This window comes from Paramisgurnus dabryanus, chromosome 13, assembly GCF_030506205.2.
Source record: "Paramisgurnus dabryanus chromosome 13, PD_genome_1.1, whole genome shotgun sequence".
Taxonomy (NCBI): Eukaryota; Metazoa; Chordata; class Actinopteri; order Cypriniformes; family Cobitidae; genus Paramisgurnus; species Paramisgurnus dabryanus.
In genome coordinates, this window is record NC_133349.1 from 23,486,554 (window position 1) to 23,509,430 (window position 22,877).

The 22,877-nt window shown below is 39.2% G+C and overlaps 1 protein-coding gene across 1 annotated transcript in view; it reads right to left on the reverse strand.

The window, feature by feature from the left end:
• Positions 1–21,085, reverse strand: part of creb5b (cAMP responsive element binding protein 5b) — a 78,209-nt gene extending 57,124 nt beyond the window's left edge. Inside the window, exons 1-4 of the mRNA XM_065246151.2 lie at positions 21,033–21,085; positions 14,299–14,376; positions 4,537–4,630; positions 982–1,103 (exon numbers count right to left, since the gene is read on the reverse strand). Coding sequence (XP_065102223.2) covers positions 982–1,103; positions 4,537–4,630; positions 14,299–14,352 — 270 coding nt within the window. The 5' untranslated portion in view covers positions 14,353–14,376; positions 21,033–21,085. The remainder of the gene's footprint in view (positions 1–981; positions 1,104–4,536; positions 4,631–14,298; positions 14,377–21,032) is intronic.
• Between the last annotated feature and the right edge of the window lie 1,792 nt (positions 21,086–22,877).

Here is a 22,877-nt window from a genome sequence, read left to right on the forward strand (position 1 = left end):
CAATCTTCCATTATAAATAAGAATTGTCAGTTTAGATGTCATGGGGACTTTAAATTCTGTAGCCCCTTGTAGCAACTTGTTTGCAACCACCCTTTTAAAGCGTAACTAAACCCTAAACCAACTTTTTTTAGTTAATGATCTGTAAGAATGATGCTTTATTGGTGCTGTTCATTGATTTTAGTAAGTTTTTTGACATTTGGATATAAAGTGTTTCAATAATACAATATATGGTGTAAAAACGTCTGAGTGCTGCCCTCTTCAGGTTGAACGGTGGCTACCGCAGTTGAATTTTCCTATTGGATGGTGGGTCCAAAAAATGACTCGTGACGTAAGCAGGTTCAAGATCACCACGCCCTTGTTACGATCTCACCACACACTTAGTTCGTCCCCTTTACCTCCTTGGGATCTGCCCACTTTTCTTGCGTTTTTCAAATATTGCCAGTGGGTGGAGTCAGGCTCTGACCAGGGGTTTAGTTACGCTTTAAAGACACTGTTAATCATTAAAAAGTCACGTGTGGTGTTATTATTGTTTATTTTTTATGTCATAGAATAAAACGTGAAAATAGCTCGTGCTAACCCAAAAACTTTTGACCAATTGACTTTGGGACGATGAAACCGGAAGTGCTCAAATGCTACCTCACTTCCAGGTTTTGCCAACAAAAATACATCATCCCTGCTGCACTCTATTCTGTTTGGTATCATGAGCGATGCCAACATTTGATACTTCACCTTAAGATGGAGAAACAGATCGAATCCAGTGTGTGTGTGTGTCTGGGTGATATGTGATGCCCAGACAAACAATGCTATTTTTGAACTATCAGTCTCTTCGAATCTCAGGTGCCAAATCTGATCTGAGGTACTTCTTTACCTCCTTGTGCTATGTATCTTTCACCTGCCTGCTGTTTATTTGTTTGTTGGATGGCATAACAATGACATTAGGGATATCGGTGTACGGCAGTGTGATCCACCTCATAATCTCACCTGTTTGCTGTCCTCCTCCTCCTGAGCCTTGCAAAATTCCTGCTCGATGGAGCAGCCCAGCTCGCTGAAGAGTCCTACCTCCTCGCAGTTCTTCAAGAAGCGTGTGGGGGTCGGTGTCTGGTCTGAAAGCAGACAAGAGTAAAACTTTAGCATATAAATAGATCTACCCAAGGATGTGGTTTTGATACCCACACAATGTGAGTAACTGGTAAAACAAAATACTTAAATGCATTATTATAAGTTACATAATAAAATGCATAAATGTAAACTGATGTTGTTAATGCCAAAAGGGACTTTGTTGCTTTTCACACACCACTGCTTTATCACTTTTGGCACTGATTTCTTTTTTAAATCTATATGTGTGTGTATAGATGCAATGCTATTGTTGCATGTAAACAATCATGCAGACAATATAATTGAGTTAACGCAGATCAAGGATGCATGATTCGATTCTACAAGTCCATGATGTACGGTTCAGTCTACACTGTACTATTCATCATGAGTTTGATAAAGTACAAGATAATGAGATATTATGTGGTTTCAGTGTCGGCTAGAAATTAACGTTCCACTATAAAGTCAATAATAAGTGTGTGTGTGATTTCTGAATGAAGTGTGTGTGTAAAGAAGTGTGATGTAAACTGCGGTTGTTCAAAGGAATGCATGTGCACGCTCATTAGCGAGCAAGTTACTGAAAGATAGGCTGCACGGCAAAGAATGTGGAGCGATTGAGAAACCTAAAGCGGGTCTCTGAAATTTGATCTGTCACTGTGACTGTAAATAATGAAAAGGACAGAATCACAGACAGAGAGACACGGCGGGCGGCTTAAAATGCATCCTGGTTTCACAGAGCGTACGGTTAGTGTCAGGAGCTTTTATTTAGCTGTTTGGGTCGGGTTCAGTTTGCATGGGGAATTACCACTCATGTTGAGTGTTTAGAGATGCAGGGCTGTCGTTGAGCGGAAGGGGGTGAGCCAAAGTGTCGTCCTGGGCCCTATGATAATGGGGACCCTCTAAATGTGTCTTCTCAGTGCTGAGTGTATAGGATTTAAGCCCACCCTTGCACTGACAAAACTGCATTGTCCAGTTTCAAATACATTTTTTAAATGTGGCACTGCGTAATATCATTGCGCCTGCTACAACAGCAAAGTCCTTGATTATTACGCCAGAATGAGAGTATAGTTCCTAGACATATCTGCCTAGAATATCTTTCCGTCGGTCTTAGTACACGATGTAAGTACAGAAGAGTCAAGTTTAAAATAGGAAAAATGTAAAAAATCGTTGTTGTTTTTTTTGCGCGATGCTAATGGTCTAATCAGATTCAATGTATTATGCTAAGCTATGCTAAAAGTGGTAGCGCCAGACCCGGAGATCAGCTGAATGGATTCCAAAACGTTAAAAATCAAATCTTTAACTCTAGGGGAGCTGGAAAATGAGCATATTTTCAAATAAAGTGTAGTGTCCCTTTAAAGGTGGGGTGCATGGTCTCTGAAACACGAATCTGGACCTTCTTTTGATAGACCCACCCAAGAGTGCCGCACAAGCACTGAAAAGTGAAGCCAAAACGTCTCGATCGCCCCCCAGTGACTGGTCCTAGTATAGGTCATAAACCCCGCCTCCCCCATGTTAAGCCCGGTATACACTGTGCGATTTTAAAAAGTCCTTTAGGATTGTTGCTTGCCACACTGTGCGATCAATATCGTAGTTAAGTCCATGTCACACTGTATGATCTCAGTTTCCATCAATGTCAGACTGTACGAGTTTAAAGACTTTTAAAAAATCGGACGCACGCAAACAAACGCGTCCGCAGTTTTACGTCATCGATTGACGACGGCTGGGAAAACGCACGCTGAAGCGAAGGCTAGCAAACCGAAACAACATCTTCTGTTCATTTTAATCATGACTTGTCTCGAGCACAAAAAGAAGAAAAAACGAAGGAGACGAGTACCTGGCATTTGAATTTCCAGCGCGATTTCTCTCCAGGCTGCTTCATTTTTATCCTATCATGGTACAGTGGCGATGACACGTTGTGCAAACACTCTTTATTGTTTCCATAACTCCACAAGTTTCTCCTCCTGCTGTACAGTCTACCTGGTTCTTTTTTTTACATTTGTCTGCGTTGATTTGTTGTTGTCGCCGCACTAATTGTGTCATCAGGTTCTGTGCTTCTATTGGTTATTGAGCTGCCGGTTGTCGTAGGGAGATGTCACACAGCAGGATTGTATCTCAAAATTTCTGACACTGCCACAATTTTGTCGGAGGATAATTTTGATCGCAACGGTCATTAATCGGCTGTCTGTGAACATGTCAAACTAGCGATCAAAGACGGCAGATTTTAGCCTGGGATTCCAGAAATCGTTTAGGATTTCAAAATTTGTCCCAGACAGCTAAATCCTGGCTGAAATCTCACAGTGTGCACCGGGCTTTATTCAGTTGGACTTGAGACAAACTAACCATTTATTTACACTTCAAATATCTTTTTTCCGAAGCTGGTTTCTGTCATTTACTGTAGTTTTTATTACGCTGATGTAAATTCAAATGTTTGTTTTTAAAATAAGTTTGTTTTTAGTTATTATTTAATGCTATAAAAATGGTGGTGTCACGTCATGATTGACAGCTGTGATATGCGCATTCTGCGAGAGCGAGGGCGGGGCCTTGATTTCGCAGCTTTACTTCCTGCTCACTACTGCGCAGGACTGGTCCCGAAAACGCTACTGCACCGACTCAAGACCCAATATGTCAGCAGATGTCACTTTTCACCAATGGAAGAGAGCGAACGGGTGTCATCCATCTTTTTTACAGTCTATAGACGCGCCCCACACATCCGCAACCCAGGCAACGATGTCGGTTAGTAGACACCCTTACTCCTGATTGTCTTTTTTGGTACTCTGCCTGACTCCCTTTTCTAAAGTGTTTTTAGGAAATCATGCACCCCGCCTTTAAGAAATTTAGTGAGGTCCAAAACATGAACACATTTCTAAAGAATAAGAAAAACTTGATTCAAGAAATTCTCTTGAAAATGGTCTTGCACAATTTAACATTTTGCCTCAGGTACTGGGAACTTAAATGCTTACATACTGTCATCACTATTTGAGCGTTGTTTCATGTCTTTATTTCCAAAAATGTAATTTAGATCAGATTTCCAACAACCTACAAATGTGGTTTGGACTCGGTTTGGAAAATTTTGATTTGGCTTTTTGATGTTCATACTTAAACAATATAAAACAGGTTTAAATTGGCTTCAGTACTTCAGTGTAAAATCCCTAAATATGCACCCTGGTCTCGTCCACTTTTCAGGATAGTTGTTGAGTTTTATTTTCTTTCCTCCCTCCCCTGCGTCCCCTGAGACGAGCAGCGGTCTAATTGATATGGAACTCATGGTACGGCTTGATGACGGGGATTAGGGGAATGAGACGGAGCACAGCACAAATATTATTTTAGCCACATGGCTCTGCATTTAAAACTCCACTTTTGCCAAGTCATGCGACCTGCTTAATGCATCTAATTAAAGGCAGACACTAAGTGTAAACTGACACACTCGTGTGAGGCCTGTCTCACCTGATAGCATGTTGTCATTTTTGATGGAAGGGAATTTGAGGGTCATCTCGTGCTTGTGTCGATGAATCATTAGATGATCTTCTGTAGGGAACCTCTGGAGAATATGGAAACAAATATGGTTGCAATTTATTCACACTAAACAAGAGTTTTAAAGAGAATTGACTTGTTTCTTTGGTATTTCGTATCCGTAAAACCCTCTCACTGGTTTGAATTAAGAAAATAATCAGTCCACCTCCTTAAACAATCTCTGTACAATGAGCACAAACGTTACACTTACCACCTTGTACAAGACTGAGCCTTGGGCATAAACTGTATAAATGGATTACAATAACACCCTTTTGATTGAAATAACATCCTAATTATCCTAACTACATTATCTTAATTGATGTTTAAATACACAACAGAGAAATATTGTATCTCTGAATGGGCCGCATGCATCAGCATGTTAAGACTGATTGTGCCAGCCTAATCTAATAGTTCAATGGTTTTAACTGGTGGGTCACACCCCATAAAATATAGAAGGTTTGTTTTGATAAGTTCGTTGACCTGAAAATGCAAACAATACAATGAAACTAAACATTTAATTGTTCATGCAAACTATAATTCTGTTTAATTATAATTAAATTAATAGACCTAACATCTTTTGAATTAAATAATAAATCGCTCCCATATCTTTTGTTGTTGATGTCTCGGATTTAACTCTGCAGTATTGTGCACCAAATTAATCTGTCACTGATAGAACCTAACCAATTATTATTTCCGACACAGACAAGTTGCTTCACATCATCTTCAAAACCCATGAACAAAACTATGCAAGGTAAAAAAAGACTTCCACTAGATTCACTGTGTTGAAAAAAAATCACACTTACGTCGGAAAAAAGTCAAACCAAACAAATGACTCAGGAATATGACTTCAGAGCTGACTTCTGCTTTAAATCAGAGACTCGTGAACAACATGAGTAAATGCATGATTTTTATTAAATGAGCAGGATTAAGTTATGCAAATGCATATCTGAGTCATTTCTGTGTTCAATCTGTGAATGAACTTTCAGACAGATTTGCAAAAAGTGATTCAAAAAACCGACACAAAGATTATTTGTTCTTTAAAGTCAATGCCATCATACTGTAGATTTACATTTGCAATTTACATTCATTTATTATTTAATAAATCCTCACATTTTAAAATAAAAAATATGATTTAAGTAAATCCAAATGTACAGAAAGAATGTTATAGTTTTTTTCAATCGCTAACAAGCCCTTACCCATACTTCAGATAATTTTTCTAAACATTTAACACAGACTTCCACCTACAAAACACAATTGGCCAAATGCATAATTTTCTTCTCAAAAACACATTTTGATAAATAAATACTAACTCTTCATTTCAAAATAGAACAAATCTTTCTCTGCACATAATAACTTTACCAAAACACTGGAAATCTGACTCAAAATGAAATTATTCTTTCAAAGAATAACACATCTTTTCACTTCACAAAGAACATGCAATCAATTACAGTTTTTTACGATTGGTTACACACAAAATCTTTTCATGTCACACGATTTTCAAAACCTCTCACTCAAAGTGCAAAACTACATGCCAAATCTTCAAAACCATAAGCTATTTCTCAGCCTTTGACTCAGTTTTCAATTGCATAAAACACTTTTTTCAAAACACTACACACAATTCTCTACCTAAAACACAAAGATCTAAGAGGAAGTCACTTGCTTTCCTTTTCCAAACACAACCAATCAAAATGCTACACTCATTCACCAGGTCACACAGACACACTCCTCACATGTGCAAACACTAAATGCTTTACTGATCACTAACCAATCACTGCTTTACTTTACAGTAGTATAGATATGCCTATAAATAGGTCAAAGGTCACTGTTTTGTCAATCTGCACCCCCCCCTGCCAATTCCTGGAACAGGACCCCACACACAATTTACTGTATTCTACTGTAAAGAATATACTTTTGGTTTACATGTTTATAGTTTTGTTGTATGCTAATGTATACAACAGTAATATTTGGACTAATAAATATTTTCTGTTTCTACATTGCATTGGCGTCTCCGGTGTACTTTTTACCCCTCTCGGCAGATTACTTTCACTGTAGAACATTGTATTGAAATGTAGATATAAGCCCATGAAAGACCAAAGAGCTTTAGATTTAGAACAGCAGTGTTTAGATGGTATATCCAAAAATGTATTACAGTTTTTACCAATTGCTTACACACGTTTTCAAAACTAAGTCTCCTTTTTTCAAAACTCTACACACAATTCTCAAAACTGCACACACAAAATGCAAAATAGCACAAATCTCCTTCAAAATGCAACACTGCATTCAAAATGCCACAAACACGTGTCAAAATGAAGCATTTGCATCAAATGGCAAACACTTCTTTCAAAATAATAAATTTTTGGATATACCATGTAAACACTGCTGTTCTAAATCTAAAGCTCTTTGGTCTTTCATGGGCTTATATCTACATTTCAATACAATGTTCTACAGTGAAAGTAATCTGCCGAGAGGGGTAAAAAGTACACCGGAGACGCCAATGCAATGTAGAAACAGAAAATATTTATTAGTCCAAATATTACTGTTGTATACATTAGCATACAACAAAACTATAAACATGTAAACCAAAAGTATATTCTTTACAGTAGAATACAGTAAATTGTGTGTGGGGTCCTGTTTCAGGAATTGGCAGGGGGGTGCAGATTGACAAAACAGTGACCTTTGACCTATTTATAGGCATATCTATACTACTGTAAAGTAAAGCAGTGATTGGTTAGTGATCAGTAAAGCATTTAGTGTTTGCACATGTGAGGAGTGTGTCTGTGTGACCTGGTGAATGAGTGTAGCATTTTGATTGGTTGTGTTTGGAAAAGGAAAGCAAGTGACTTCCTCATAGATCTTTGTGTTTTAGGTAGAGAATTGTGTGTAGTGTTTTGAAAAAAGTGTTTTATGCAATTGAAAACTGAGTCAAAGGCTGAGAAATAGCTTATGGTTTTGAAGATTTGGCATGTAGTTTTGCACTTTGAGTGAGAGGTTTTGAAAATCGTGTGACATGAAAAGATTTTGTGTGTAACCAATCGTAAAAAACTGTATTTTGAAAGAAGTGTTTGCCATTTGATGCAAATGCTTCATTTTGACACGTGTTTGTGGCATTTTGAATGCAGTGTTGCATTTTGAAGGATATATGTGCTATTTTGCATTTTGTGTGTGCAGTTTTGAGAATTGTGTGTAGAGTTTTGAAAAAAGGAGACTTAGTTTTGAAAACGTGTGTAAGCAATTGGTAAAAACTGTAAAGTACACCAGGTTTCAAAATACTGGCTATTGTTGACATTACAAAAACTGCATAGACTTTTATGTTTCAGTTTTACAGGTATTTGCATGCAAAACATGCAATCCACCGTTTTTACGCTAAATGTCTTAGTTGGGAACTGTGTGTCAACATGTACAGCAATGTTTAAATTCAAAAGCATTTCAGTAAAAAGCAGTTTTTCCCCTTACTCTTGACTACAGGAGGTAAAGTAGAAACACAATATGATAGAACAGAAAAAGTTTACAGTATTGACCTTGATCATTTTTGAGGAGCTTTCCTCTTCCCCCAGAGGGTGGAAGACGTTCCATTCTTTAGAGGGACAATTTTTTTACATATGCATTACTGTATGACCTTATTGACATGTCAAGTGAGAATAGAAACAATCCATGTAAAATGCAATACTTACCTGTTGGTTTGTTAAAAGATGCGTATAATGGAGGCAACCTCCTAAAATTGGGCTGCACTCTTTCATCAGCCTCTCTTAGTGAAATCAGTGAATTTCATCACTGACTACTGTTTTTGCAGCCATTGGAATGCCACCACCATGCATTCTTACACCTCTACACTGTAAAAAATTACTCTGGAGGGTGTTAAATTTAACCCATGAAAATTAGTTATAATTTAATTAAGTATATAAGCTAGCAAGTAAAATAAAAAATAATGGGTATATTCTACCTTCACTATCCAATTTTTAACAGTAATAACTGCAATACTAAAAAAATAAGTAACATATACCCCAAAATATTGGCCTTAGCACCGCAAAGTGCGCATGAATCAACATCCAGGCGGGACTCGAGTCACCATTTTTTCATATCATATCGGCGGGAGAACTGCGGTTTGTTGACAGGTAAGTTTTTATTTAACTTGTTGATATCATCATGAATGGAAATGTTAAGTTGGTTAACTGTAAAATCTACCAGAAGTTTAGTCATTTGCGTGCTTCTCTGTCTCTGTTGTTGACAGATTGATAGGTTAGAATATGTCAGTCAGGTTAGCTTTGAATGAAACATCGCCCAGTTCTTGCACCTGTGAATACGAATAAATATCCATATTTATGATTAAAATATTAACTTCCATTATTATTATTTACATGTCTGAATCTCGTGAACAGCGGAGCTGCTCAATATGAGTGGTTGAACTTGAGCAAGCCACGTGACGAGAGAGAGCAGCGGACGGTTGATGTACGATACAGACGGGAGGGCGTCGAGCAGACAAACAAACAACGGTAAAGCTGTCGATGCTAGATAATTACTGTAAAAGTTTTCTTGCATTTATCTGTTAATATATTGAGTTTTGTTTTAGAAGGGATCCATTTATGAAGCCATTTTATTATTATTATTATTATTATTATCATTTACGGATATATACTTAACGTTGCCTTTCGCTTTTTAATGTCTGTTCAAAAAAGTATTTCGGAGTTCATATGTTATATATGAGACTTGTATATGAAGTTGAATCACTTAAAATTGAATGTAAGTACTTCTTGTTAGTGTTCAATGTTTTATGCACGTGTACTGTGAGTTATAGCATAATATGAAGTTGTATTTTTGCACTTAATAAGTTTTAAATGAAGTTGAAATGTTTGTTTGTATCGATATAGCATGCTAGTCTACTGAGGTAAATGAGATCAGTTTTTCCTCTCATATTATTGTCTTCTTTAATTTTCTAATGATAACGTGAAGAACAGTATTTAGGAATCTTGCTTTTAATGGTTTTTTAACATCTCATGAAGCCTTGGTTTATTTTGTTTTATGAAATAATATGTTCAAGAAGCTTTATGTAAAACTATGATATGTTGTATTTCACTTGAAATGTATTGGGGTTATTATACGTCCAATAATTAGTTTTAAATGTTTACAGAATGTTATTTGGTCAATAAAGCAAGCAATTTATGCAATCTTGTGCATGACTATTTTCTTATTCAACCCTCTCTGAATAAGTAATATGTAATGTTTCTTAATGGCTTATCATTATTAATAATAATTTAATAGATCTGTGCCTTAATACCAATAGGGTTAATGTTATTCATTTTTTTATAAGTAATTAGTTATGAAAAAATAGGTAGACCTTACCTAATTTTTTTTACTTTATCATAGTAATTAAATTTAGGTACTTTTTAATCAAATATATAGGATATAATTTACTCAAACAAAGTGAGTGCAAATTGTTACAACAATTTTTTTGAGTAAATTCTATAGGTTGTTTTTTACAGTGTACACTGCCCTCTCCTTGGGCCTGCTCTTCTCCCTGACCCTCCTCCTCTCACTGCTCCTGCACCTCTCACTGCTCCTGCATCTCTCACTGCTCCTCCATCTCTGACTGCTCCTGCACCTCTCACTGCTCCTGCATCTCTCACTGCTCCTCTCACTGCTCCTGCACCTCTCACTGTTCCTGCACCTCTCACTGCTCCTGCATCTCTCACTGCTCCTGCACCTCTCACTGCTCCTGCACCTCTCACTGCTCCTCTCACTGCTCCTGCACCTCTCACTGCTCCTCTCACTGCTCCTCCACCTCTCACTGCTCCTGCATCTCTCACTGCTCCTCTCACTGCTCCTGCACCTCTCACTGCTCCTGCACCTCTCACTGCTGCTCCTGCATCTCTCACTGCTCCTGCATCTCTGACTGCTCCTGCACCTCTCACTGCTCCTGCATCTCTCACTGCTCCTGCATCTCTCACTGCTCCTGCATCTCTCACTGCTCCTCTCACTGCATCTCTCACTGCACCTGCATCTCTCACTGCTCCTGCACCTCTCACTGCTCCTGCACCTCTCACTGCTCCTCTCACTGCTCCTGCACCTCTCACTGCTCCTGCATCTCTCACTGCTCCTGCACCTCTCACTGCATCTCTCACTGCACCTGCACCTCTCACTGCACCTCTCACTGCTCCTGCATCTCTCACTGCTCCTGCATCTCTGACTGCTCCTGCACCTCTCACTGCTCCTGCATCTCTCACTGCTCCTGCATCTCTCACTGCATCTCTCACTGCACCTGCACCTCTCACTGCACCTCTCACTGCTCCTGCATCTCTGACTGCTCCTGCACCTCTCACTGCTCCTGCATCTCTCACTGCTCCTCTCACTGCTCCTGCATCTCTCACTGCTCCTGCATCTCTCACTGCTCCTGCACCTCTCACTGCTCCTGCACTGCTCCTGCACCTCTCACTGCTCCTGCGCCTCTCACTGCTCCTGCATCTCTCACTGCTACTGCATCTCTCACTGCACCTCTCACTGCATCTCTCACTGCACCTCTCACTGCTCCTGCACCTCTCACTGCTCCTGCATCTCTCACTGCTCCTGCACCTCTCACTGCTCCTGCACTGCTCCTGCATCTCTCACTGCTCCTGCGCCTCTCACTGCTCCTGCATCTCTCACTGCTACTGCATCTCTCACTGCACCTCTCACTGCATCTCTCACTGCACCTGCATCTCTCACTGCTCCTCTCACTGCTCCTGCACCTCTCACTGCTCCTGCACCTCTCACTGCTCCTCTCACTGCTCCTCCACCTCTCACTGCTCCTGCATCTCTCACTGCTCCTGCATCTCTGACTGCTCCTGCACCTCTCACTGCTCCTGCATCTCTCACTGCTCCTGCACCTCTCACTGCTCCTGCACTGCTCCTGCACCTCTCACTGCTCCTGCGCCTCTCACTGCTCCTGCATCTCTCACTGCTACTGCATCTCTCACTGCACCTCTCACTGCATCTCTCACTGCACCTGCATCTCTCACTGCACCTCTCACTGCTCCTGCACCTCTCACTGCTCCTGCATCTCTCACTGCTCCTGCACCTCTCACTGCTCCTGCACTGCTCCTGCATCTCTCACTGCTCCTGCGCCTCTCACTGCTCCTGCATCTCTCACTGCTACTGCATCTCTCACTGCACCTCTCACTGCATCTCTCACTGCACCTGCATCTCTCACTGCTCCTCTCACTGCTCCTGCACCTCTCACTGCTCCTGCACCTCTCACTGCTCCTCTCACTGCTCCTCCACCTCTCACTGCTCCTGCATCTCTCACTGCTCCTGCATCTCTGACTGCTCCTGCACCTCTCACTGCTCCTGCATCTCTCACTGCTCCTGCATCTCTCACTGCTCCTGCATCTCTCACTGCTCCTCTCACTGCATCTCTCACTGCACCTGCATCTCTCACTGCTCCTGCACCTCTCACTGCTCCTGCACCTCTCACTGCTCCTGCACCTCTCACTGCTCCTGCACCTCTCACTGCTCCTGCACCTCTCACTGCTCCTCTCACTGCTCCTGCACCTCTCACTGCTCCTGCATCTCTCACTGCTCCTGCACCTCTCACTGCTCCTGCACCTCTCACTGCATCTCTCACTGCACCTGCACCTCTCACTGCACCTCTCACTGCTCCTGCATCTCTCACTGCTCCTGCATCTCTGACTGCTCCTGCACCTCTCACTGCTCCTGCATCTCTCACTGCTCCTGCATCTCTCACTGCATCTCTCACTGCACCTGCACCTCTCACTGCACCTCTCACTGCTCCTGCATCTCTCACTGCTCCTGCATCTCTGACTGCTCCTCTCACTGCTCCTGCATCTCTCACTGCTCCTGCATCTCTCACTGCTCCTGCACCTCTCACTGCTCCTGCACCTCTCACTGCTCCTGCATCTCTCACTGCTCCTGCACCTCTCACTGCTCCTGCACTGCTCCTGCATCTCTCACTGCTCCTGCGCCTCTCACTGCTCCTGCATCTCTCACTGCTACTGCATCTCTCACTGCACATCTCACTGCATCTCTCACTGCACCTGCATCTCTCACTGCACCTCTCACTGGGCCTGCTCTTCTCCATGTGCCCCTTGCTTTTATGCTTCCTCGTCCAGACATTACAGTGTTTGTCTGTTTCTGTTTTCAAAAACATCACTCCTCAAAGTCCTCCTTTTACTGTATAAGTATCAATGTAAAAGAAAAAATAACCTAAGCCAGACTGGAATCAGCTGTGGTTGGCCCAATTTACCCAATAGAGGTTTTTATACTGTATCTATGGTTAGGAATATTGTTTTTGCTATTTTGGGATGTTGTGTGTAAGCATTTGTAAATACTACAAAAACAATCCATAATTTTGGTGGGAGGTATAGCTTGTCTGTTAGGAAAATGTAAGCATTGTGGAAATGTGTTCACTGACTGCATATTGTGTGAAAACGACATGAAATGAATGAATTGTATGGCCACAAAAGACCGATGCTGTACTAATTGTGTTTAGAGTTTTGAAAATGTAACAACTGATTGGACAAACGCTTGTTAGCGACTGAAAAAAACTGTAATATGAAGAGTTACCAAACCCTCTACGTGCGTCTGACATGTTTTCTTGTAAATTAGCATTTTTTTATCAGGTTTTTATGTTTAGGTTCAGTAATTTGACTTTAACGGCAATGAAAAGATTATAAGTCAGTTAATTGAAATGCCTTATTTTCATGAATGTCACTTTTATCTTTCACTTCAAAACCCTGTAAGTAGATGCAAAAACATCCACTACAAAAAAAGTCTCCCTTACTGCCCAAATAAAAGAAAAAAGGCTAAAAAAATCTGGCTATTATCCTAATATATTCAGTAAACCTCCTTTAAACGGTAAAAAAAAACTCTTGCACCTTGATGTACATGCGACTAGATGACTTTGCTGAAAAATATGTGCGGAGAGCATTCGATCAGTCAATATCATCATCTCATTTTTGATGGAGCAGCGTGCAGCAGCTTTTGCGTGTTTTGCATGTTTTCATATATTGCTGAGCCAAAATGGAGCAATGCTAATGTAATAGTAAAAAATAAAATAAAATGTTTAATTTTAAGATCTTAATTACCGAGCCCCTAAAGTGACATTGGAGTAAAAAAAATCAAAAGTTTAGTTTCGCGTGCGCACGTGAAACTATCATGTGCGCATGTGCATAGCAAAATCACCAGTGTTAAATCTACACTGCTGGAGTTTATAAGGGAAACACCAGGTCTGGTGTTTCCTATAGAAACTCCAGCAGTGTAAATTTAACACTGGTGATTTTGCTGTGTGAAACTATCGCGTGCGCACGTAAAACTATCGCGTGCGCACATAAAACTATCACGTGCGCACTTGAAAGCGAAAGTTAGGTTCACGTGCGAATGCGATAGTTTCACGTGCGCACACGATAGTTTCACGCGCGCACGCGAAACTAAACTTTTTACATTTTTGCTCCATGTCCCCTTAGGGGGTTCGTACTTTCTTTTTCCCTTTTGTGTGATAAACAACTAGTGTAAAAAAAGATTATATAGAAGTTTACAAAGGATACCTCTATACAAAGAAAATACAGATCTTATAAAACCCCAGTGGCTGAGATCTGCCTCAACCAGATACCATTTCACTGTTGTGGTCTGTGCCACAGTTTCACATTGAGAAGGAGCTTTCTCGAGTTACCTGTCCATTCGTCTTTGGCATTGTCCAATCAGACTCACCTGAGAGCAGCCCGGGGCACTGCACACGAACGGCCTTTCCTGCTCTGAGTTCATTACTGTCGCTGGCTCCTCATACACCTGAACACAAAGAGGAGGAGAGAAATTCACATCAGGTTCACCTCCAGGACACAAAAGCAAAGAGACACGATCACATTGTGTCAGCGATGTATCGTGTGCTCTGTGCTCCCAGTGAGGAGTACGGATTTGGTGTCTTACGCCCTGGGAGAGGCATTAAGAGATGTGAAGGTTAATGGAATAGTTCACCCCAAAATGAGAATCTTTTACCCACCAGATGTTATTTCACACCAGTATGACCGGTATCCAAGCCGCTATTTTGTTTATCAATAAAATGAACATAAAGTGGGGTTTTGAAGTTCAACAATAAAAAAAGTTAGTTAGTTCCCAGTAAGTTCCTGGTTAGAACATAGAAAGGAATACTGATATTACGTGTACATCTTGAATGCAAGTCGCTTTGGAAAAAAGCAGCTGCCAAATACAGTACATAAATCCAACATTCCTTTTAATAATGAATAGACATGGATAAGTAAATAATGACCGAATTTTCATTGTTAAGTGAAATTTAATTCGACCTTAAGAAGACTCGAGTGCCTAGAACTGACCATAAAATGTCACCCTGCTTCTCGGTAACCATGTGAACTGACCACAGTGTGAGATGAAAACTATCCTTTCTGTGTTGGGTTGTGTTGTGCACGCAAGTCTAGGTCAAGGTATCAATGAACGGCCACTCTTTTGACACCTAAACTGTCTTTTAATACCTCGGCAACCATTTGCAGACTTTGGTGGTTGGTATTACTGAGTAATGCAGTGAGTAATGTCTGTGGTACTAGTGTCACAAAAAGGAACTGAAAAAATACAGTTTTTAAATCCAAACATTCCCCGTCCTCCACTGGTCAGATAAACAGATAGTCCAACCCCAAGCACCCCTGGAATTTTTTTTTTTTAATTAAAAATGTTAAAGGCCAGGTGCACGACTTTTTTAGAAACGCTTTGAAAAAAGGGAGTCGGGCACAGTACCAAAACACACTTGTAGCCAATCAGCAGTAAGGGCCGACATCGTTGCCTGGGTTGCATATGTGTAGGGCCGGGGCGGGTCTATCAAAAGAAAGTCCAGATTCTATTGGGGTAGGGGCGTGTTTGTTTAGGCGATTTCAAATATCAAAAATGTTTATAGCCATTTACATTTATTGTAATAAATAAAAACAATGCAAAAGTTTATATTTTATACATAAAACGATCACAAAAAAATTTAGGTTTATGTTACACAGTGGCTACTTGGTGTCAACGGTTTGCTGCAAACTAATAAATAACTGTCACTGCATTATTATTACTGCTAAAATGTTTTGAAATATAAAAAATACATTCTTAGACCTTTCCAAATATATATTTTTTGTAATAGATAAAAATTTACATGCAAAATATTGAAGTAAACTCAGATGTCCTTCTCACAGTAAAATGATTTTACTTCTTTTTTAGAATGAAATGCTGATGTACATTATATGGTATTATGGCAAAATACAGCGGGTAAAATAAGTATCGAACACGTCACCATTTTTGGGTGCTGACATGAAATTTTCCCCAGATCTTGGTAACAACCAATGCAATCCACACATTCAAAGAAATCAAACCATAGATGTCCATAAATGAAGTTATGTGTAAAATGACACGGGCAAAAGTATTGAACTCCTGAAGAAAAAGAGGTGCAAAAAGGCATGAAAAGCCAAGACAGTCAATAAAAAAAGCAATCCTGCCCCTTGTGAGTGTAAATAATATCAGCTGGTTCTTTACAACTGATGGCCTATAAAATAGTCTCTCATTACCTATAGGTGTCACACAAGAATCTCATGATGGGTAAACCCTAACCCAAACACACAGCCAGGTAAACTCTCAATTGGTTTCAGACAAAGAAAATAAAGCTGCTAGAAAAGCCCAGCAAATCACCTGAATTGAAAATCTGACTCAAAATCTATTGAAAGAACTAAAGATCAAAGTTCATAAAAGAGGCTCACAGAACCTTCAAGATTTAAAGACTGTTTGTGTGGAAGGATGAAAGGCTCAAAATCACATCTGAGCAATGCATGCATTGTTTCTCCATACAGGAGGTGTCCTGAAGCTTTCATTACAAAGGCTTTTGTAAAAAAGTATTAAATGCATTTCAGTGACATGTTCAATACCTTTACATAATTACATAACTTAATTTATTGCCTTATCTTTGAATATGTGGATTGCATCGGTTGTACTCAACAGCTGGTGAAAATGTCATGTCAATAGCACCTTTAGAAATATATTTACGGAGAGTGACGTGTTCAATTTTTTTTTTTACTTGCTGTATGTTACGCACCTGTCCTCAAATATTCTTAAACCAATTTTCATAAATGGGAAAGGTATTTTTTGTTTTATTTGACACTTGCCCTCAATCATAATAATTGACTAAATGTCCAATAGTCTCAGTAAAATCATATACCATTTAGTAGATCATAAACCTTTTATGATGACAATAAAATTTGCAATAACACCTTTTCATGTAAAGGCGCTTGAATCAATCCAGCATTTTAAAAAGTGCTATATATACAGTACATTTGAAATGAAATAAATGTAAATGAATGGTTTAAGATATTACTGCCTCTACCCAATAGGGTGATAATGAACACAGCAAATCGACCGTGTAACAAATTATGGGAAGGTCAATAAGGGGTAAAAAAATCTTCATCACAATGACAAAACTCTCAACTATTTCTAAGGTTCATTTTGCCAAGTGGTACATTTTTCCACCATCAATGCCAAATATGTCTCTCACTTTCACTGCTCACCATGATCACTAAACTCTTTTGTTCACTGCTATGATGAAGCTAAATGCCACAGATGACAGCCTGACAATGGAATGGTATGCCAGTCATTTCGTTTCTTGAAACGGCCAGTGTGTTAATGGAGCAAAGTTTGCGATCACTTTTTCAAAGGTAATGATCTTGTTTATTCAACCAAACATTTATAAAAAGACCCTGTAGCCTGCAGAATGCATTTTAAAATCAGTTCATCCTGCATAAGAGTGCTACATTTTTATGAATAAATTAGGCATAATGTTTCATAAACAAACACACACGGGACACGGGACGTGCAGAACTTCATAAGCAATGGGCGAACTGACTTTGCATAAATTTGCAAAATTTTCTGCTGGTTCACAACTGTCAGCCACGCGCAACCGGTCGTAAGACCGCAACAAATGCATATGATTATTTCATCACAACAGTGAAAACATTGTATTGCTCAGCAGTATTTAACTTTTCTACATCACGAGTGATCATAAACTTTACCAATGTTTCTAACACCTGTTTGGGTCATTTTATAGCACCCTTGGGCACGTTTTGTGCAAAAGAGTAACAGTATTATGGTCTACGACGGCCTAATGAGACCCAGCTGTAATGGACCATGAAAGCCGGAGTCAAGTCCCTTCATATACAGCAGCAAAACACACTGTTGACACACTGCTTTGACAGCTAACAAACACGTTCCAAATGCGTGGAAAATAAACATGTTTGAAAAAAAAAGAAAACTTCAAATGGTTCAGTTTGGACTCTTTGGGTACACATGAGCCTCGCTGTGTGAACGCTTTCATGCGCAATTTGCATGTGCATTTTTTTCCTGCCCGATTGGTCTAGCCAACTGTTTCCTTCCATGCAGTCAAAACATGCAAATTTGTCGTTATGTTAACCAGACATCTTTTTCATTACAGTCCGGCCCTGGGATACAGCCCCTCCAGACGGCCTCTGAGACACTGCCCGTGGGGATTTCAGGGTCTGGACAGGGTGTTTCTATAGAGAACTGACATCAAGAAGACGGCTGCTAAATGACAAGTCACAAATGTTCTCCTTTTCTGGTTTCTGTCTTTCTCTCTCTCTCAGTCGCTCGTTTTGTCTGTTCGTTTCGAGATCGTCTTTATACATCATATTTCTCACACCTTGCTTTATTCTGATTAATATAATTTACCTTTACAGACAGGAACATGATGCCATATCGATTTCCACCTTTCAAACTTTACAAACTTCTCTCTGTCAATAATTAAAAGGTATATTGTTATTTTGTGTCCCTTCGTGCTCTGGTATTATATCACCTGAGATATGCTGTCTTTTGACAGTGGCCTGGCCTTAATCCAACAGCACAGACCACAGTGTAACACAATCAGACCCCTCCAGCTATATTCCCAATCTCACACTACATATACTCTCACCAGAACTTCAACATGCAACACAGCGACTACAAAAACTGTCATCAGATCTGTTCATTTAAAAATACGATTTCAACATGCAAGTGCACCTTATTCATTTTTATGACAAAAACATTACCGTATCATTTCCACCCCCGAGCAACCACCGGCAAATCTTTTAGTCCTTTAAACTGTCGAATATCCCCGTGTGACACAGGGCCAGGTGTGTGATATTTGCTCACCGGTGGTCAAACACTGCTTTGCTTTTATTTCACGGGTGTTTTCACTTAGCACAAGGAAATTTTGTTACACTTCTCATTTAGATTGACCCGGTGTGGCAGCAGAGGAGGATTAGGGACCGGAGTACAGTTTCAAGGGGAACTGGTAAGGAACTTTCTTCTATAGTACAGATCTGAATTCAAACAGTATGGTGAACAGGCGGAGGGGAGGAGGAGGGTGCTGAAGGTTACAGCAAGCACAAACTTGTGCTGCAATTTAAATCCAACCTCCCCCCGTACTCCGCAGGCCTTCAGCAGCATAGGTTCAAGGTAGGATCAGCACAGCACCCGGGGCAAGGAATAAAACATACAGACAATGCAAAAGATGGTGTAAACCTCTCATAATGAACAAACCAAAAGGCCTCACAAAAGCAACCTTCAATCACTGTCAGTCATCAGAGTTTTAAACATAAACTTACAGAGAACTTCTAGTAGTGCAAAAATTTGAAAGATGAATATTGCATTAAAAAGTAGTTACTTTTTAGTGAAGTAACAACAAAATAAAAACAATGTAATTTGTATAAGATATTAAATTATTTAATAATGTAAAAACAACTTACTATGTTATCAAGTTCAATTGTAGAGTGTTGCATTAATAGCGCAGAGATCATGAATTTCATCACCAGATCCCGAAGTTAACAAGAACTGATAAAATGTATAACTAACTTGAATGCACTGAATGTCACTTTGTATGTATATGTATATGTAAGTTGTTTTAAGAGTTCTTATGCATCGCCCCCCTCTGAGGGTTGTGACATAACTGCGTGGCTGACAAAACATGTTTCCTGCAATCTTTTACTTATTGAGAATGTAATAAAATCATATTATTTTACATTTTAACTTTAATTTTTGTAGTATAAAAACAAACATTTTTCTCCACCCACACACAACCATAAAATCCAAGTGATGAAAGAAACTGTTAACAGTTACACCAACTTGTCAAAACAGCTACACTGGCTATTTAACAATATTGTATACTCCACAGATTACAATATTACGTGTTTTCTGTTAGGTTTGCATTATTGAAACTACACATTTAAAACTTCAGTTCATATTCATTCTAAGGTCATCATGCTTAACAAATGTAGTCAGGTGGATTCAGTCAAAATGAAAAAGCAATTGCTCAATTGCAAAAAAAAAAACATTGCTCAATAAAGTTACGAAAAGAAACACATTGCCTACATAAAATTAATAGCATTTAGATGCTGTCTATAATAATTAATATACACTTAATAACTTGTATGGTGTATATGCATGCAAACTAATACGTATACAGAATACATTTTGTGAAAACCAGAGCGCAGTGAAAGCACGTGCTTTATTTTACATTGGATTAAAATCTTTTACGTCTGTGGGCTTTTAGGGGTGAGTTTGCCTCGTCAGCACAAACCCTCAATATCTCTCCTCTTAATCAAACAGTATGACTGGGCTGCATTATGACGTCATTGCGTATTTGTTACAATTTAACAAACTAAAGATGCGCTTCAGTGCAAAGAGCCGCGTGCATATTGCAGGTCAGCCGGTTTATTTGAAAAACTGTAGTGGGACCACTGTGTCTTTACCGATGGCTCTTGTCCTGGCTCGGGACGGGACAATAGACAGGGTGCATTTATTCAAAAACAGCGAAGTTTCGTCAGTATTTATAAATGTTATTGATGAATGAAGCAGAACATATGTTGAACGCTATCAACCGCGTCTCGTAAACAACGCTCGACAGTTACTGTGACAGCGCGTGCGGGACGCAGCATTGTCTTTATTACGCATACACACATGCACTTGCACGCGCGAGCAAGAAAAACTCCGCGGTCGTGTTTGACAGCTTCGCTGCTCAAACTAACAACAACTGAGTCCGGATTAAGTTTCACTAGATTTATCTAACTATACGCAGTGTTTACGATTACAGGCAATAAGTTTGTCGTTTGTTGCGCACCATTAACGCGCAATTTGGGAATTGAATAAAACAGCGCGAAACCTGTTACATGTAAACACTCCATGAAGAGAAAAAAGTAAACTCGCGCTCAGCGCGTGCTTTCTCAGTGACGAGAAAACGACTTAAACGGTCCAATGTAAACTCATTCTATAAAAGTATTTAAAATGAGTTGATGCGAGTCTCAAATAAACTTGTCACTTCTTCATATGGCACATTTAAATGGCACCGACACAGTGAACAACAAGCAAGTGCATGTTTATGCAAAGCAACTGAGGTATCGGCATCAAAAACAAGTGAAACAACTCACCGCAGAAGTCTGGAGAAGATGCAGCACACTTTCTGAAGGAACCACGTTGAACTGAGGAAAGATTACAATACGATCTATTTAGAGAAGCATTACATCACCCCTTTGGTGACGTCACGTGGGATTCCTGAACTTCTAAATCATTGCGGTCCCTCGTGGAGGCGGAGCGAACGGGGCGAGGGCGGGGTCAGTGCCAGTGGGTGTGGCAGCAACACTAACATCTGCCTGCCTTCAAGTTGTCATTGTTGTTCTCCGCAGTAAGTAAACTGTTGTGAAGTGTATGTGATCATGAGATATAAATGCCAGGGTAATTCCATTCTTACACAACATTGTTTTCCATGTGATTACATTTGGAAGGGTGTGTTTTACTCTTAATCATTAAATTGGCAATTAAACAAACAAGGTAGGTTATTAAAGCTAACCCAATACAATTATGGAAATTATTATTAATTTAATTAACACACCCATAATTCATACATATGAAAAATATTTTTAAAAGTTGAAATAAAATGTACTGTATAATGTTTGTTAATAAATTATTCATCAATTGCATTACTAAGTGCTTCCAAATGATATGATTTACATCAAACTGTTTATTAACAGGAGAGATGGTGTACACTAGCCAAAAGACTTGAAACATCCCGGTTCAATTCAGTTATCCAGGTCTGTTAATTGTGCACAGCTTGCCAGTGCCTCTGTGTGTACTAAATAATGAAAGTGTCAGAGGTAAATAAATTATTGGCTGGGTTATGTCTGCCTGCAAGTGTTGAATTTAGAAGATGGTGTTACAGAATCAAAGCTCAGACTCCTTTGTCCACGATAATTGCTAGGCAGATATAATGTGATGCAAGTGATATCGAAAGACAAGCCAAACAAAACCTGTGTTTTCTTCTGTACATTTCAATAAAATACTTTTAAATACAAATGAAAACATGTGTTGGAGGTGAGGGCTGTATGTATTTGCTGGTATTACAAATGATTGTTAACACTATTAAAGGGGACATTTCATGAAAATGAGTTTTTTTAATAATTGGGTCTATCAACCTAGAAAATGTGAAAAAGATCAACCCGGTAACTTAGTTTTGGTAAACCATTCTCTGCAAGCATGTGAAAAATAGGTCATTGAAATTTGTCTCCCCTTGTGATGTCAGAAGGGGATAATAACACCCTTAATCTGCACTATCTAACCACAGCACTGTCATTAAGTGCAGAGATCAGCTTATTTGCATTTTAAAGGATACACCCAGAACAACAAATTTTTGCTCTCACCTACAAACTGGCAATTTTAACATGTTATAATAAATTATCTATATGGTATTTTGAGCTAGAACTTCACATACGTACTCTGGAGACACCAAAGATTTATTTTACATCTTAAAAAAGTCTTGTGAAATGTCCCCTTTAAAGAATGAAGAATGTGTATCATGTATCAAGTAAATTTACAATGCATCGTGTATTATATAATATAAAATGTGTTGCATATAATTTAATAATATATGCAACTCTTCACATGAAACATAAAGTCTGTTTTAGCTATAGTCTGTTTAAAAGATGAATTTACTGTTTCCTACTTAAAATCATCATCATACGTAATACTGTTCTGTGAAGATATAACCTTCATATCTTTAAAATTGACTGAGTAATGTCATGTCAAATATTGAAATCAATAAAATAAATCAAACTTTGATGCTCAAAATCTCATAAATGGTTTATGAGACTTTAGCCTGGACAAAAAAAATACGAAAGAAAGAAATGGAATGCCCATAGACAGCAACAAGTTCATTACAACAATGCTAAAAATAATACAGCAATGAAGCTTTTAAAACTAACTATTAATCTTATATACTG